The sequence below is a fragment of the Streptopelia decaocto genome (assembly GCF_964273445.1).
Source record: "Streptopelia decaocto genome assembly, chromosome: 7".
NCBI lineage: Eukaryota > Metazoa > Chordata > Aves > Columbiformes > Columbidae > Streptopelia > Streptopelia decaocto.
The window spans coordinates 54646454-54665314 of NC_138661.1; the positions used below are offsets into that span (position 1 = coordinate 54646454).

The window sequence follows — 18861 nt, forward strand, 5'->3', positions numbered from 1 at the left end:
TATTTTGTCAATTATCTTCTTGAGTTAGGTTGATGCAGGAATGGTGGAACTCTTCTCTCACTCCAAATTTTCCACCTGCCAACTTAACTGGTCCTGATTGCAAAGTCTAGGTACTTGAAAATAAATATGCAAATAGGTGTGCACTAACTAGTTTTCTAACTTGGCTTGGTTTTGGATTGTAGGTTACAGAGGATGGTGCAGATCCAAATCCCTATGTAAAAACATACTTACTTCCAGATACACACAAAACATCCAAACGCAAAACCAAAATCTCCCGGAAGACAAGAAATCCAACGTTCAATGAAATGGCAAGTTAAAATTTATCCTTTGGTTTGCTATTGTCTCTTATTCTAAGCAGTCGCTAAATTATTAACTAAAATAAAAAAATCTGAAGATGTACAACTGAAAAAGGAATTTGTTTCAAAAACTTTTTGCCTCTTTAAAAAAACAAACAAAACAAAACCAAACAAAATAAACAAGGCAAAAACGCCAAAGCAACTGATTAGGTAAATGTACTGTTACGAGTAAGCAGAAATTCCTCAGTCTCATGGGGTGAAGGATCCCCTAAAGATCCCCTTGCCCTGGATTCACTGATTCATAATGTGGACAAGAATGAATTTAGAAGTCTTGGCATGTAAACAGTGCTTCCCGCTAAAAACACTGGTCCTTGTAAACACAACACTGGGAGCACAAAATAAAATACAGATGTACTTCAGCCCATCTGCTGAAAATCAGATGTGCTGGATGGCCATAATGTGCAGTTAAGACATCTGTTGGTGGCTAGGTAGTCACAAGAAAGGGTAATCTGTGTAACTTCATTTGGATAACCAAAAAATTCTTCACTTCTTACTTTCTAGCTTGTGTACAGTGGATATAGCATGGAGACTCTGAAACAGAGAGAACTTCAGTTAAGTGTGCTCAGCGCAGAATCGTTACGTGAGAACTTCTTCTTGGGTGGAATTACGCTCTCACTAAAAGACTTCAACTTGAGCAAGGAGACTGTTAACTGGTATCGACTAACTGCTGTACCCTATCTGTGAACTCATTTTGACACCTGAGTAAGACCAGAACAATTGTATTCACTTGTGCTTTGCGCATCTTCCTACTTGAAGATAACTTGTATACCTTAAAATAGGAGACTCCGCATTTCAAGAGATATGTTGGACCAATGTTCATGTAGCCTAATCTGGAGGATTTCTAGGAAACACGGTTTATTCTTATGCGATGTTATCAAAATATCATTGTAAATGTTTAAGAGTTGTGGGTGAAAGAAGGGATTTGAAACCATCCATGAAAGTGAGATGAACAGTTTGACCAGTGTGGTTAGATGGTTATGGTTTATGGTTAAACTATAACTTAATCATTGAGCCTGTGGATATAGTGCATTTTTTGCTTTTGAATTTTGTTACCTGCATTGTCATCCATGGCGAGATGCTGGAGAACATCAAAGCAATGACATTTGTAGGATTACATTCCTGCTACTAACTAGAGATCACAGAAGCAGCGACGGGTAAAATTTTGGTGGCTTCACACACACCTGTAGAAATGAAGGTTGAAGGGCTGGAAAAATTCCTTAGCGTTGCATTTAGTCCCAGATTTATGCTTCTCTAAGACTTATTGGAGTGAGTGCCAATAATGGAAGTTGTAAATAACGGTGCCTTATAATTCAAATGCTTCTCTTTTACCTCATTTCTGGTATTTAAATATGTATACCTGTTAACTTTCAGCTCCTTAAAAAGGGGAAACGTTCTCATATTTGATACCTTGCAGGTCCTACTGGAAGTCTTTTCCTGAGATGTTACTACATATAACATCACTTAATGTACTGATCTTCATGGTTAGTGCAACTCGTATCAATTTTTTGTACCTGTGATCTCCAAAAATGGGATGAAGACTGGCTGAATGTGGTGCCGTAGGAAATGTGCCCAGCTTCTCCATGTTTTGGAATGTCGTAATTTCAAGAACTTTTAAATACTGCAGTGATTAAATGTGGAACAGATCCAAGCAATAAATCCAAAGTGACAGTTGCACCTAAATTCCTTAGCTGGACCTCCAGGTAAAGGGTGGCCTCTAGTTAAAAAGCACAACTGCTGGATGGATTGCAGGCCAGAAAAGAGCTGCATTAACAGAGCTTTGAGAGAGGAACTTGGTCACTTTTTTCTTTAACAGTTCACAGCAACACTGTTTCTCACTCCAAATCAGAATTAATTTCATTAAAAATACTTAATTCCAAGGAACATTAGATTTGGACTGTATTGTGAGAGAGGAGTGAATACACGTTGCTTACTATCTCCTGTTGATACCACTGGTTACTGAATTAGGTGTTTCTGCACTACAGGCGTAGCCTTTTTATTCACCTTACTTGGTGTTTAGGATAATTATGTTCTGTCTAAACAAAGCTATAGAGTAAAATTGCACACTTTTCTTTAGTGCTAAATCTTGAAGCAAGACAGACTATCACTGCTGACTATGACTAGAGCGGAATTTTAGAGTAAAATATACAACTAAGAATGAAAACACAATATGGGGAAAGCCTTCTATATACCCAACACTAAAAACCTATTTTATCTGATTTTTCCTTGCCCTGCTACTGACCAATCTCCCTTCAATACAGAAGAGAGAAGTAAACTTGAATCTCCTGGTGCCTAAAGTATTCACAGTCCAACTTCTTACAAATTAATATAATTAAAAAGCTAAGAATACCTTGAATGTTAGAAACTAATGGGCGCTAACAAATCCCAGTTTTATTAGGCATCTTCTGCATATTTCTCATTTAGTACATAGCCTGTAAATAATAAACTATATAACTAACTAGATATATTTCCTGCTCACTTGATGCTTTTGAGACTTACTCCATTCCATCATTAGAATCACAAGTCATTTAAACACAGGAAAGTAGACTACTGTTTTTGTGAAACGTTCCATTGTGAAATAAAATGAAAGCAATATGTACTGCCTTTTTTGCAGTTTCCTATTAAAGCACAGTGTCTTACAGCACAAAATACAAATAAACTAAAATCATTTAAAAAATGATTTGCAGTTTTAACAGTTGTCTGGACTCTGAAAAAAAAATGTATAGTACTGTATTATTGTTAGCACTTGTCCTGACTTCTGATTTCTTCATAGCTCAACTCTTTTTGTGCCTTTCCCTTCCTTTTCAAAATACTCACTGGCTGGAGCTTTTTAGGGTCATGGTTTTTATTTTGTGTGGGGATCTGGCCTTGGTGTCCCCTGGCACACAGAGGAACAGCACCAAGCTTGCACCGCTTTGCCCTCAAGAAAAAAGGTGATTGTTGCAGTAAGACTTTAATGTACTACATGCAAATAAAAAATGGATGAGAAAAAGGAAAGTAATCAATTGGAGTGGAATTTACCAGTACGCTAAATTGCTTAAAAGTTGTAGTTTTAACAGCTTTTTATATTTTGTTTAATGAAAATAAATCTCTTATGCACATCTGTCCTGCAGCCAGAACTAGAATTGTCTGTTTGGACCTTGTTTGGCTTGTGCTACGACCTCTTCCTTTTCTCTGTTACCTTACAACTTTGCACTGAAACTTTTATTACTGCCTGCTTAGGATCTCCAGCTCCCTGTCTCAGGAAGCACATGCGATCTTTGATAAAAGTTCTTTTTCTCTGTTTTTACAGCCGGGGTTGTGTAGAAATGCCTGTCCCTGCCTTACCATGGGCAGGCCCTGTGCTTGTCGCTCGGACACTGTGCCTCAGAGCTATAGGCGATGAAAAGCAGCCAGAGCAACAGTTTTGCCTCCCATTGTCTATATATCTGTAAGAACCAAATACTTTTAATTAAACGAGCTCTTAATAAAGATGTATTATACAATGTCGTGCCCGTACTGAACGGGTTCAATGTGACTCCGTAACTGTCCTGTACGTACATTAAACGCTATTCTGGGAAAGAACAAGAGGTGATCGGGTCTTCACTGTTCGCTGGGGCCGGGTAGGGGGGTTCCCGCCCTCAGCCCCGCCCCTTCCATGGCCCCGCCCCCTTCCAGCCCCGCTGGCGGGAGCGCGGTGCAGGCCGGCCCTCCCCTGTGGCGGCGTGCGCGGCGCAGCGCCGGCACCACTGATTGGCTGGCGTGCGGGCGCGGGGCGGGGCTGGGCGCGAAACCGCCCTTTCCTGCGGAAGTGAGGCGGGAAGGGCCTCTGCCTCGCGTCGCTCCTTCTTTCGTGCTGCCGCCATCATGGGTCGCATGCACGCTCCCGGGTGAGGGCCGGGCCGCGGCCTGGGGCCGGCCAGGGCTGCGGCGGGGGCTGGGGGGGCGCGGGTGCGGGAGCAGAGAGGCTGCTGCGAGCGCTGTGGGGGCGGCAGGGGGAGGCTGGCAGCGGGGCGGTATGGCGGCAGGGCGGGGGAGGGCTCGGGCCGGTGCTGAGGTGCGGGTTCTCTCGGCCGGGCCCGCGCTCCTGCTCCCGGTGCTGCCCCGCGCGGCCTGTGCTGCCGGCGGCACCGTGTCCAGGCGGTGGCGGAGGCCGCGGGCCCGGCCGGGCGGGGGGCGCTGTTAGCGGGCGGGCCCGGCCGGCTCTCTTCAGCGTCTGATCTGCTTCCTCCCCACAGAAAGGGCCTGTCCCAGTCAGCCTTGCCATACAGACGCAGCGTGCCCACGGTGAGTAACTTGGGCCCGGCCGTGCAGGGGCTGCTTCCAGAGCGCAGCCCAGGAGAACAGACACAGCGAGGAGACATGGAGTGTTTGGTGTCATCGTTTTAAATTGTGGTCTGATAAAATGTTACTTTACCCTGTGGTCTTTAGGATACTGAGACAGCAAATACTGTTTCCTGGTCAGATGATTTGTTGGGGAAAAGTCTCTTTTCCTCTTTGTGCCTCCCTTTATATAAGTATTACTTCAACGTTATTTAGTCTGTATGTTGATAATTCCTAGAAATTAAATTACTCTTTTTGCACTGGAGTTTGACGTTTGCAGTTGTGGAATAAGCTGTCTGTTTTCTGAACTGTGTACAACAGTAGTTCACTGATCAGAGCACTGACTTCACTAGTTTCAGCACGCCCTTAGTTCATTCAGGGTACTTCCACTTTAGGGGTTTCCCTGTCAGCTAAACGAGCAGCTGCTTAATCCATCTTGCCTTGCCATCTCTGTCTTGAAGGATCTGTTTCTTGGCAGAAAGATAATTTGCAGTACATGTGGAAAAGCATGTACTGTGAAACAGTTTAAAGCAACATGGAATTAAAGCACAAAACATGAAAATAAAGACATACAATTTAAAGTAAGGTCATGTGAAGCTGCTTGAAGTACTGATGCTGATGATTATACAGTTTAATTTTTAGGTTGCTCAAATGCTCTACCTATTTTTAAAAACCTTATGGCATTTTTGCTTAATTTTATTTGTATTCTGTTTTGAATTGTAATCAATAGAGCACTTCCAAATACATTTTTGCCATGCTTTTCTATTTCATGTGACGGATGGTATTAAAAAGAGAAAAAAAAAATCAGGGGGCTTTGTCATTTAGTGAAAAAGTGAGGATTACCTGGCTTGTTGGTTCCTTGTAATTTTCACTAATCTCCGTAGGTGTTTTGCTAAGAGATGGCTAAATGAATCTCAGTTTGTGTTTCTGTCTGAGGCCAAATTAAGGAGTTCCTTCCCAATGGCAGTGATTTTTTCCTCTGTAAATTTGTATTCATGCTTGCAGTGCAGCAGTTAAACTGATGATAAAGCAGCTGGTTGGAGGCCACATGGGGTATTATAAACAGATACTTTCTACCTTCTGCCTTCCACCACCATATTTAACCAGCACTATAGGTTCATAATAGTTTCTTTATCATTAGAAGCACCATTTCAGTTCTTAATTAGTTTTTTCAAGCATTACAAAGTATATATTTCTATCATTTATAAAAAGCTTTCATATAGCTAGCCTGTGCCTCTCTGTTAAACGGTGTTTATCAGGTTTTTTTTTTCTAATTTTCTTTAGTGGCTGAAACTTACTTCTGATGATGTAAAGGAGCAGATCTACAAGCTGGCTAAAAAAGGCCTGACTCCCTCGCAAATCGGTAAGGCTTATGAATAACTCCTAAATGGAGACAAGCCACACTTTTCTGACTGCAATAATGTAATTGTTCCTTCAACCCAGATTGAATAAGACGCTAAGAAAATACAGGTTTTATGATGTACCTATTCATTTACTGTGTGGATACCACTAAAAATGTAATATGTTTCATTTTTGGAAGAAGCATATTTGGTGAAGTAGGTGAGTGTTTTTTCTTCAAGCAGGAAGTGTGAAGCTTCTGTTCAATCTTATAAGCTGTCCTTAGGAATGACCACTGATATTATAGGGAAGTTTAGTCTGCCCATTTTCTTGGAGAAACTTCACATCTCATTTCAGATACCAGCAGCCCTGTGTTTAGGAGCTTACTGAACCTGGGCTCTGCAGCTGCGTAATTGATGGGTTCTCAGGAGTTTGGACCCTTGTAGAGCTCTGCTTAAGTGTACAAATGTTGCAGCTCTATATGGTAATGAGTTCTGCAGTATAATTATTTTATTTTATGGTAATCCCAAGAGTATTAGTGATCCCTATGGTGTGTACATTTTTTTTAGAGTTAAGGTGTCTATGACATCTTTGTTAACAATAGAATAAAGGGTGATTGAATAGCTGGCTTGAATGAGTCCTTTGGAGAATTTCCCAATAACAGAATCGTAGATTGTCCTGAGTTGGAAAGAACCCACAAGGATCATTGAGTCCAACTCCTGTCCCTGCATGTGACAACCCCACAGTTCATACTATGTGTCTGTCCAGTCTCTTCTTGAACACTGTCAGGCTTGGGGCTGTGACAGCTCCCTAAGGAGCCTGTTCCAGGGCTCCACCACCCTCTGGGTGAAGAACCTTTTCCTAATGTCCAACCTGAACCTCCCCTGGCACATCTTCCTGCCATTCCCTCAGGTTCTGTTTTTGGTTCACCACAGAGAAGAGATCAGCACCTGCCCCTCCTCCTCCCCTTGTGAGGAAGCCTAATGTGTTACCTGCCTAAGTGTGACAGGTTAGTTGCCTGTTAAGTGATGTCTGATTTATTGTTTCAGCTTCTGTAAGTTGTATTTAGCTTACTTATTGTCCACCATTTGTTGACAGTTTCCACCAGAAAGGTTTTCCATTTAGAGAAGGCCTTTTTTGGGTATCTTGTGAAACCAACTTATAGGCACAAGACCTTTTTGTGTAAGGTTTTTGTTTTCATTGTAAATGTAAACATTTGTTTCAGGTGTGATCCTGAGGGATTCCCATGGTGTTGCCCAGGTTCGATTTGTTACTGGCAACAAAATTTTAAGAATCCTTAAATCCAAGGGACTGGCCCCAGACCTTCCAGAGGATCTTTATCACTTGATCAAGAAAGCTGTTGCTGTTCGCAAACATCTTGAGAGAAACAGAAAGGTGAGTGCTAATTTAAGTAGATACTCTCTATATTTGTTTGTTAGTGGCTTCTTTGTAACAGTTCTGTTTGATTGAATTGTAAAACTATGCAGCTGATTCTACCAGTGTGTGTATATGGGGAGTCCCCCCTCCACTGTCCTATAAAATACATATCTGCCTTGATTGCTATCACTGGCAGCTTAAACATTTTCTAATCTTTAAATATAATGCTCAGTAGGGGGTTATGGGTGGTTTTTATATGAAGATCTCAATTTTATAGAGGAATTGAGTATTTTTTATCTTCTTGTTTGGAAAAGAGGAAAGGAAGGAGTCATTCTTTTGACAAAACAAAGACTTACAGTGCAGTTCCTGTTAGCCAACCCCTTTGAGTAAACTTATACGTTTGGGGAGGCATTTTGATAAAGGAGAACAGTCTTTGTAATTGTCTGTGAGAAGTGTCTTAAAAGCAGGGCTTAAAGTACGTGTTTCTGGTCCTGTTCTGATTTTACCAGACTCATGATACTTTGGCAGTGGGAATGTGAAGTTTGTGGCAGTAGGTGTGGATTTTTTACTTTACCAGAGGTTGTTTGCAGTGTATGTTATCAAGAAGCCAAAGTACTGTTTGATCGTAATGTAACTTTCTTTTCAAGGATAAAGATGCCAAGTTCCGCCTGATTCTGATTGAAAGCAGAATCCATAGGTTGGCTCGCTACTACAAAACCAAGAGAGTGCTGCCACCCAACTGGAAGTAGTAAGTCTTCTCTTACGTTACTATTTTCACTGAGGTCTTGTAGGTTTTGTAAATAATATGTTGTGGCTGTTACTCAAAGGGTGAAGAGTGCATTATGATCAGGTGCATAGGTACACCAGGCAGCAAAGAAGAGGTATTTTCATAAATATTAACCGATAAACTAATGGAACTTATTGCTGGGTAAAATTACTTGTCACAACACTTGGGGGAAAAAATCATTCTCTCAATGATTGAAGTCACTACTAGGTATTTTTCTAGTACTTCATACAAGCTGCAGTCCCTGTTCTCACTCAAGATACTTGTATAGTTATGTTACTTCAAAATTTGAGAAATAGTTTAGCAGCTGTGGCAAAAATGAAACTAATTTGTATTTTTTTCTCTAGGAAAACTTAGCCACTGTAGATTTCCCATAACGTCAGGTTGAGCTGCTCTCTTTCTGAAAATGCTCAAATGTAACTAGCCAGGTTCTTGAATATATGGTTTCATGCTGTTGTCTCAGTATTTGTATTTTAAAAGGAAAAGTGAAATCTTTCTTTAAACCTTAAAAAAAAAATTTGAACAGATAGTGGTTAAGCTCAGGACCTGTAGTTAAAGCTTTAAATTGGAGCAGTATTTTTGGCAACTAGTTTGAAAACTGCCTCTGTAATTAATATTTCTCTCTTTTCATCTTCTCTCTTTTTAGTGAATCATCGACAGCTTCTGCCCTGGTCGCATAAGAGCTGCCTTTGACTTACTGAAATAATAAATTTTCATTAACTAAGTTTGTTTTGTCTCTAATGGTTGGTGTCTTACAAACATTTGCCCGTTTCATGAAACTGCATGTATATGGACAATTTTCAAAGTGGAGCAGATTTATGGCCATATCGCTGTCCTACAGTATCAAATCTGGGTGATTGTTATTGCTGTTCTAGATCAGCTGTATGGTTTGCGTCTGTGCTTAAACTGAGTTTTTGGTCTGATAACTTCAAGTTAGTAGTGTGACCTAGTCATTCACAGCAAGTGTATTTTATTCTTCTGGGGCTGTGCCTCTGTGTCCTGTAGGAAGAACTGGGGAAGAAAATGAGGAAGAATTGGAATTTCAGAAAATGCAGAAAGCATTAGATGGGGGGAAAGGGAAACAACATTAGAGAAGTTGGTTGTTCACTGCAGGTAATGTGCATCTGCTCCTTGTGCAGAAAGCTTAGGCAGACCTCAAACAGTTCCTGACAGTAAATGTTGCTGTAATTTGTCAGTAATTTTAAGAACAATCTTTGAGATTTGGGTAGATACAAGTTTCACACTCCTCAGATGTTAAGCTTTCACTGAGGTGGTTTTCCTAAACCCAAAGGGCAGTGACTTGTATTGTCACTATTGTTGAGGTTGTGCCTACAGTTTCTAAATAAATTTGACCTTAAGAGTCGTCTTTCTGGTGGAAAAATGCAGAGAACAGACTAACAGTTTTTTCCTTTTTTAGGATAAAATTATGAATGCAGTTATTCTGAGCTGTTGTGAATGTTAGTTCTAAGTCTTGGCACATTACTTAAGTTTTGCCATAATAAAAAGTTAATTTAAGTAATTTTAAATGAGCACTACCATTTTTGTCAAGGGTAGTAGCTACTTTCTGTTTGGTAACGAGTGGAACCTGGTAACTTCTGGATTTAATTTTGCAGAAAGGATTCCTCTGCCCTGATTATGAAGCTAAATATAGACTTGTGAAAGACAGTTTTAAGAGAAAAGCACTGCACTCCAGTTGAACTTAAAGTGATACTGTCTGGTCCAGCTTAAAAGTTAAATTAGCAACCTCCATATGCTGTAAAAATACTTGCTTTCCTTTCTGAAAGCTTCTGGTAATTACCTGCCAGGCTCTCACAGTGATAATTAAATGTTCAGGGCTGTAGATGTAAAAAAATGCTTTCATGATATCAAAAAAGAAAAGTGGTGGGGTTTTGGGGTTGGAGATACAGCCAACTGAAAAAAAGTACGTGGACACTTCCACTGCTCATTGTTCTGAATAGTTGTAAATGTCATGTATTTGTAAATAACAGAAGTACCAGCAGATGGCACTTTGAAACATCAGTGTTTTTAAATTATGTACTGCAAATAGTGCCACCTAAAGACCAAGCGTCAAGGCTGATCCAAGCCAGTGAACAGATCTCTTTAGAACTGTAACACTAGGATATATGTGGTGCCAACTGATACATTGATTTTTAAGCGTGGTCATCTTGAAGTGTATGCAATCCTTGTGTTTCATGCTACTGTGCTACTGGGGTGTTGCAGTCTGAACACAACCTGTACTATTTTTTTCCAGCCTTGGTTTGCTGGAGGGGCTGCAAGCAGCCTGTGCTGTGCTGCTGTGGGGTCTTCCCCATCCAGTGGTGCTGAAAGCTGCTGACCTTGCCAGAAGAAGGAGGAAGGGCAGAGGTTGTTACAGTGATGGCATCTATCTGATGGGAACGGAGGAGAGGGGAGTACCATGTAAATAATTGTCTTGTGCTGCACTGTCAGGAATGAAATTACCCAGGCTTGCAGGCAGGTCAGAGCCAGCTGCTGAAGGGACTCCTGAAGGAGGTGTACACCTATTTACTGCCTGTAAGATCTGGCAATTTCTTGTTGAAGAATGGTAATGAAATTGTGATCGTACTGTTGTGCGTGTGTATTTCTACTAATTACATTGCTAAAGATTCTGTATTTCCTGTAAATCATATAGGCTAGCTTAAGTAAGTTGTCTGCTCTCATGGAGATTGCCAGTCCCTTAGCCTTTGGATGGCCAGAACAGGTACACCATGGGTGGAACTCGTAGGCCGCGGGGCACACAGGTTCTCAGCTCAGCTGCTGCAGTGCAGCGGAGCCTAGCCAGGTGTGGGGACAGGGCACTGGCAGGGGTCACTGCTCCCCGGGGAGTGGTCTCCCATGATGTGTGGATCCCAGCAGCACGTTTGGAGGATGGAACGGCTGAAGAGAGCAGAGCGGGAGCACAAGGAATGTGGAAACACAAGGTAAGTTTGTCATTTGGGGCTGTGGTACAGGACTGTGCCTGGGCGAGACTGAAGCTCCAGCTGAGCAGCAGGACTGTCCTGGGCAGCTTAGGACTTGTGGTCTGGCTGCCCAGGCACAATGCCAGTTGTGGCTGCCTGGGAGAGTTAGTGGAGTCTTTCCTGCTGCAGTGGGTAGAAGTACTGTGACTTCCCTTGACTGGAGGGGTGTGATACTGGGAATAAATCCAGATCTGAAAGTAGTTGCCCAAAAATAATTCTTTATACAAACCAGCACAAACTGCCCTGTGGTTGTCTCTGGGTGCCTCCCTGGCAGTCTGGGGTGTTCTGCAGGCTTTGATCCCCACCACCCTGTTGCTTTCTCCCATCACAATGTCTCATGTCTTTTGGTTTCTCTTGCTTTGGCTTCAGAAGCTGTCTTCCTGTTTCTACCCAATGCTCTGCAGCCTTTTCTGAATTTCCAGTGTTGCTCTTTTCCTCCTGCAGTATTTTTTGCTCTTCCAGCAGGTACAAACCCGAGCAAAGTTTTGTTTTGTTTTGTTTTTTTCCCCTGTCCCAGTGTGAGCTTTCTTCCTGCATTATGCCAGGGCACACATCAGAAAGGAGCTCACGGCATCCCCCACCTCCAGCTCTCTTGGCCCCTCTGGTGCAATGAAGCCTCCCCTTCCTACTTCAGAGGGGTGCAGCCACGGGGCTGCTGCCTCCATGGTGAGCCATGGTACATAGGGCCTCCCTCAGCAGACGTGTGGCTGTGCTGTGCTGCTCCACGCCAGGTTTGTTTGCAAAAGCCTCTGACTAGACTTCAGCCCTTGCCAGCTCTGTAGCTCTTCAGGGCTTTGGTTACTTCCCTCTGGCTGATCTGTGATTTTGAAGGCTGGATGCAGAGGCACCTTTCCTCTTGCAGAGCCCCTGATGGCCAGGGTTGTGTGCCATTCCCTGGGAAAGTGTTGTAGGAAAAATGATTCTCGCAGTCATTGCTGGGTTGCTGAGGGTGTTAAGGAGAGAACTGGTTCCCTTCAGGTTTGAACCATCAAGTTCTCCATTGGACATGGCACAGGGAGATGGGACAAGGTCATTCTTTAGGTCACAGGTTGGGTTTACTGTGCAGGTTCCCAGTCCCTTCTACTCCAGGATTTTTCCCGGGAGCATGAAGCTGTTCCCTCTCTTGTCTTCCTGCACCTTTTGTTGTTGTTTGGATTTTTCTGAGTTTGTTTTTTTCCAAGTGTTTGCCCTGACACTTGTGTGTCTGACTTCCTGTTAAGGAAGTTTCCCCTTGCAAGTCAGTCAAGCCAATTTCCTTCCATCCCTTTAGGTGGCATGAGTTTAGCTTACCCTGATTTGAGTCCGCTAGGGCAGCATTCAAGTATATAAACACGACCTCATGTTTTCTTAACTTCTGCAATTCATCCTGCAGTGGTAAGTCTAGAAAGGTGAGTCTTTAATTCCTATGGTTAAATCAACAGGTGGTTGATGCCACGCGCTGTTTCTGCCTTCATTTTTAAAAGAGAGCTTGAGAGGTGGCTGTTAAGTATGGGAAAGATTAACCCTGCCAGGGATTTACGGGAAAGTTTTGACTTGGTCATGCCCAAAGGACATTTGTAGTGTTAGATTTCTGTTTGTTCAGAAGGATGTTGTGGTGTGTGACTGGTTAACCTCGTGGAGGCAAATAAACCATCTCTTACCTCTGTGAATATTTCTAATTGACAGTTCCTGTTTGCAAGTACTTCCATGAAAAACAGGAAACTTCCAGTAATTTATTTCAAGTAAGGAAACTTAAACACCAGTTATTCTACTATTCAGTCATTACTGTTACTGGAAGCCATTAATTTCTCTACCTGAAAAGGGCAAAAAAAGTCAACCAAGCTATAGTAATAACAATCAGAAAACGCAAGAAATTACTTGGGTTTATAAATGTATGGCTGCAAGAGCATGCTCTTCTGCTTTTTCTAGAAAACAGAGCTTATAAAGGATGTTTCCAGTTGCATTATCTGTCACTAAACTTTCTGCAGGTTCCAATTAAAAATAATTGCATGTGAGTTAATCCCAAATAGCAAAATGTGAATGAGGTGTATTCTGATTTTTCTGTCCGAAAGTGTGTGTGTGTGTTACTTTCTTCCACTGTTTGCAGTGTCACTTGCAGCTCATGAAAAACCCCCTAGTTAAAAAGCACTGCACGTGTTTCTCGGGACTCAAGGGCTGGTTTCTTTCCCTGATCCTGTTTCTGTGAAGAGCAGTAGGGCCTGCTCAATTCCCCAAAGGCAGGTTTGGTGCTCCCGCAGCTCCAGCATTGCTGGTGTTTCTGGCTCAGGCCAGCGCTGCTTCACGTTCATGCACTTGTTTTGTTTCCTTTTCAATGCTGGGATCAAACCAGTGAAAAAATGTGCTCTGTTGCCGGGAAGTCCCTTCAACAACTCCCCATCATTTGCATGACAATATATCGTCGTGCCCTGGTAACCTCCCAGTGCCAGAACATACCTTGGCAACGGGAAAGGGATCAGCAGTGTTCACTGCACAAATGGGATGTCTGTGAATGTCCTTTTCTTGCTTCCCAAGGATTTCTGGACATTTTCACAGTTGGATAAATTAAGGCTTCTCTCTTTCCACTCTCTCCTGCTTTTGGGATAAATTTTACTTCTGGTTAGAGATCTACAACCCTTGTAACGAACAGTGTTGCTAACTATTGTGAGTTCTCTCCTGTTGCCACAGGATTTATTTAAGACATTAACCAGCACAGATGCAGCAACTGCAGCTGAATCGATATAAAAGGTTAATGTTAATGGCATAGCAATATGCGTTCCATGTGACAATAAATGGTAGCATTGTCCTAGAGGGCTGGGTCACTAGAGAAGAAGTACTGGCAGTTACTTTCTGGGGGCTTGCTCGGTGCTTTGGACAAAAGGAACCAAAAACAACCTGTTACATCAGCCCCTGAGCTTGAGATACTACTGTGGCAAGTAATGATGTTTGCTGTGCCTGAGGCAAGAGGTGTACCTACATTAAAAGATCACCTGAGTTTCCTAGTGAGTGCTGGTTTTACAGGCTAATACTTTATTCCCTTTGAGGCTGCTCACTCAAGACCCCTTTTCAGGTCAGAATTCTCCTTCTTCAGAGCCAGGAAGGGGCTTTCAAGTTTAGTGCAGCTGTCAGGGATCAATCTCTTTTACAGCTCCTTCAAGTTCTTTATGATGCAGATGAATTATTTCCGCAGATCCTGCGCACTATGTTATGCCGGAGTGGGAAGAGGGTGGCTGGTGTTTTGAACTCTAGAAGCTGTTGACTGACTGGGTGAAATAACCACTGACAGCCATTAAAAATGAATCAGGTTAAATGAACTTGGGAAGGATCCAAATCTCAGAGGATCAGTTCTGATGGCAAAGGCATTTGAGATCTGCAAGGAAAGGGATGGAAACATCTTTCGGTATAATACATGTTAGTGGACACGGGGCACACCAAAAGCTATTGTGAAATACAGGCTGTAAAAAGAACTTGCTTCCTTGTGAGGTTTTTTTCTATTGTTATTGTTTGTTTTGTCGTGGTGAGTTTTCTTTGTGTGTGTGCTGGTTGGTTGTTCGTTTGTGGTTTGCTGTTGGTTTGCTGGTTGGGGTTTTTTTTTAGTGTATGTGTGTTTTTAACCATAACATCTTTATTTTCCATAAAATAAAGTCCATCCCATCTTGCTCAGCTGTGCTGGTATTGCCAAAACTAGGACCATAAATTGATAATTTTTCAGAAACTGGTGCTGTAGTAATAGCTATCTTTTGTATTGGATATTCCATTTACGGCATAAACTCATGCTACGGATACCTCCTTAGCCTTCAGCAGTTCTTCCTGATAACTTTCTTCAGCAGTAGAGTCAGCTCTGGATTCTCTTTTGTTTTAGTATTCTGCAATTAAGCCAAACTGTATCTGGAAAGCAATAAAAGAATAATATTTAAGAACAATATTTAGCTAGTTTCCGTAAAGCTAGGATCTCAAAAAACCATGTATGATTAAAGCAGTGAAACAGCTTGCCTGGGGTAGCAGGAGAGCCTGGCGTGGAGCTTTGATGTCCTAAATCCCAGCCCTGTGTCCTACCCCTGAGCCTGTAATACAGTCACACTTCAAACAAAGACGGACGTTTATATGTAAATGGCACATGTGGGGAGTGAGGTAGACCTGAGTGTGGAAGCAGTTTGCAGAGGCGTTTGGTGACGCAGACCATGGCACTTACTGCTGGCACAGGATACCATACTGTGACTCTTGGTGGACAACAGTGGGCAGCTACAATAATCCCTTTTTGCACTGGTATTATGTATGTGCAAGGTTGGGAGCAGAGGGAACAATTCCCCGACCCCTTCTTGTCCAGAGTGGGGAGCAGGCTGGGCTTTTCTTCCTTCCTCCATAGAGCACCAGGGAAATGGAGCCAGACTCTGTCTCAGAGCTTTGTCTACCTGACTGTGCTCTTGTGGGGCACATAATACTCCTGCCAGCTCCAAGCAGATCATGGTGTGGTCTCCAACTGTTATCTTGTCTTTCTGTGTATGGCAACTTAGGATATAACAAAGGAGGACACAAAAAGCAGAGAAAGTTAGGAGCTTGTCCATGTTGTACAGTTGAGACACTGTCACTTCTCAGTTTTGAAACTTCTTGACTTAGAAGTTCTGTGGTAAAATACTGCACAATAATCCCCCCAATTTAGCTGTGTAATATACAGTATTCTCCTTTAAAGCACAGGTAAAGTTTACGTTTCAGTCATCTCTGCAAATTGTGTCTTCCCCTCTTAGCAAACATTAGTACCTCCTGTGGGTGTGTAATAGAATTCTGAGGGTCACAAGTTACTCTAGTAAGAAATTCTATTTCAGCTAAGGATTCCCGTCTGCCTTGCTTCTGGCCTTATCCAAAGATCAAACTAATAGGACTGAGTCTTGTTAGCAAACAGAACACATAACCACGGATGTAGTTATATGCGGTGCTTTTATTTCAGCGCTGGGAAACCAGGGGTTCGCACCCAAAGCTGGCTTCGACCACTGATTCAAACTCCACTACATTTATACAATTTGGTTACATACATATTCATTAGGGTTACAACGTGTGTTTTGCATATTCATCAGATTACATCATTATTTCACAATATCAGTTGCAACCCCTTGGAACTACTCTAAACATGCGCAGTGTCTTCTGGTGGTCGTTCAGGGGGTCTTCAGGATGAAGTAAGGAGTCTTCTTCACTTGTGAACTTTTTACCTTTTGTCACTGCACATGCGCACTATTCCTATACTCATTATAAAATACTCAGGTTTCTTGGATGCACATCCTCAAGGTTTCTTGGATGCACATCCTTTCCGTTCAAGATAAGATAAGGACTTACTGAGAACTAATAGAACTAATTTTAATTCCCTACTCTCAAACTAAGAGACAAAACCTTGTATACCATCTGTGAAATTTCAAGATAAGACAAGAATCTTGGATACAGTTTACAAAAGCAAAATACAACTAACTATAACATTTCCCCCCTTTGAAAATGCTTTTCTATTCCTAGACAATGCATTTTCACTTCATAGTTGTAGTTGATCATTGATTTCTTTTAGCAACATTATGTCAAATGCCATTCTATTCTGCAGTCATTCTGGTAGTAGCTTGCAATTGTATATTAAAATCTCGAAAACCTTTCTTAGTTATCCTCGCCAATCGTTCCATCTGCCCAATTAATTTGTCAATCATTTCTCTGTTTCTATAGGCTGCAATTGGTGCAAAGAAGGATTCTAGTGCCCAGCCGAGTTTAACACTACTTGATGGTTCATGCCACACATCATCTTCATCTGTCTCTCGTTTGTGCCTAACTTGCAGAAGTTCTTGCCTATTCTTCAAGGGTGACCTTTTCCAAATGGGACATAGAGTTGGTAGCCCTAAAGTAATTTCCCTCACAGGTCCTGCTATTGGTAAATGTGTTGTCCAGGTCCCATCACTTAGGGCCCAAACTAAATGTCCCACACTTCCAATAACACCACTGCAATCAATTTTATCTCCATCAATGCCTATTTTGGTTGCTTCCTTTGGGTCCAACTGTTTCTGGCAGATGCAACCTGCAATCACTGCAACTTTAACGATGGATAAAGGTATCTCTTCCACACTTGCCTGGCAGGTTATTACCCGTGAGCAATTCTACCATGGTACTGTCTTTCCTCTTGTTACATTGGACCACCGTATACACCATGGGATTGCTTCACTATACTGATATTGTTGTATAATACTCAATGTCCACATGTTACTCCATGATTCAGTTATGTCCTGATCTTTGCATTCCCAATAGGCTCGCTCAGCCTTTTCATATACTGTCTTTTTGGTCCAACTTTCTTTGAGAACTACCTTTCCTCTAAATTCCACTGGTTCAGGTCCTGTTTTTATCCATTGTTCAGTTGGCACTTGCTCTATTTTAGTATGTGACTTGCACACTATCTTACCAGTTTTGTTTATTTCCGGTAAGGTCGTAGATATCATTCCCTACTGTACTGGGTCTTCGGCTGATTTTGGGATGGGAAGGCAAGCAGTGATGCTACTGGTATTTTGGGTCAGTGCAAAGTCTCGAATTAGTCCTATCATCAGATTCTCTGCCTGATTCTGTACACTCTGCACTACTTGTGGCATCCCCACATCTTCACCATCTCCTATAGCTCTTCGTGACCTACTCAATTGTTCCCCAGCGACTTTGTAGACTAGAGTGGCACTTTCTTCCTCAGACACCACATCTGTTTCTCTTTTAAGGGGTACTTCATTCCAGGTCCTTATATACACCGTGTCTCCAGGTTCTATATCATGTACCGGATTCTCAAGCGCCAGCGGGCGATTCCACACTAGTGCAGATCTGAGTCGATTCAGTGTTCTGCCAAGAGATAATACATAATTGTATAGATCCTGATTACCCTTTACATGTACACTTGGATTTGGATTGGGTGCTTCATATGGTTTGCCATACAAAATTTCGTATGGACTTACTGACACTCTGCTCCTAGGTTTAATCCTAATACGCAACAATGCTATTGGTAAGGCCTGAGGCCATTAAATTTTTGCTTCCTGACAAATCTTGCTAATTTGCCTTTTTAGGGTTTGATTCATTTTCTCCACCTGTCCACTACACTGGGGTCTCCATGGGGTATGTAATTCCCATTTAATTCCCAAACATCCACTGACCTTTTTTACTACCTGTGCAACAAAGTGTGGTCCCCTATCAGATGATATTCCCAGTGGTACCCCAAATCTAGGGATTATTTCCTTTAGTAACCATTTTACAGTTTCTTTCACCTGGTTGGTGCGACAAGGGAAAGCTTCCGGCCGTCCTGAAAAGGTATCTACCCCAACTAGTAGAAATCTGAGCCCTCGAGTTCTGGGGAGTTCTGCATAATCTATTTGCCAGTAATCCCTGGGTTGTATGCCTGTCTTAATTTTCCCCATTTCTGTTTTCCTTTTTACTACAGGATTATTTCTCAAGCAAATTTCACACTTAGCCGTAATAGACTTTGCCATTGTTAACATCTGGACTGAGATAATCTATCTTCTCAGATATGTTACCAATGCTTCTGCACCCCAATGACACTTCTGGTGTTCTGTCTGGAGTATTCCTCTCATGATAGTAACTGGCACCACAATTTGTTCATTAGACTGTTACATACCACCCAGAATTATCCTTGCTGGCTTTTACTAAATTTATCAATCTCTCGTCTTCTGTAGAATATTTAGGTGCCTCTGAAGGTAATAAATCAATTGCTCTTACTTTCTGGGAGACAAGACCCACCATT

General features: G+C 42.1%; 2 protein-coding genes across 5 annotated transcripts in view; both read left to right on the forward strand.

Moving 5' to 3' along the window:
* PIK3C2A (phosphatidylinositol-4-phosphate 3-kinase catalytic subunit type 2 alpha) overlaps positions 1-3911 on the forward strand; it is a 51613-nt gene extending 47702 nt beyond the window's left edge. For 3 of the 4 annotated variants that reach the window (XM_082058901.1, XM_082058903.1, XM_082058902.1), the window contains exons 32-33: positions 183-308; positions 858-3911. In XM_082058901.1, coding sequence (XP_081915027.1) covers positions 183-308; positions 858-1040 — 309 coding nt within the window. In that variant the 3' untranslated portion in view covers positions 1041-3911. Of the gene's footprint in view, positions 1-182; positions 309-857 lie in introns of those variants that run through there. The other variant, XR_014184693.1, reaches the window with a different exon arrangement.
* Positions 3912-4116: 205 nt separating this feature from the next.
* RPS13 (ribosomal protein S13) lies at positions 4117-8879 on the forward strand. Its single transcript, XM_082058727.1, has 6 exons — positions 4117-4222; positions 4571-4619; positions 5940-6018; positions 7219-7388; positions 8018-8118; positions 8801-8879. Exons 1-6 carry the CDS (start codon positions 4200-4202, stop codon positions 8832-8834), a joined length of 456 nt encoding a protein of 151 aa, XP_081914853.1. The 5' UTR covers positions 4117-4199; the 3' UTR covers positions 8835-8879.
* Positions 8880-18861: the final 9982 nt, after the last annotated feature.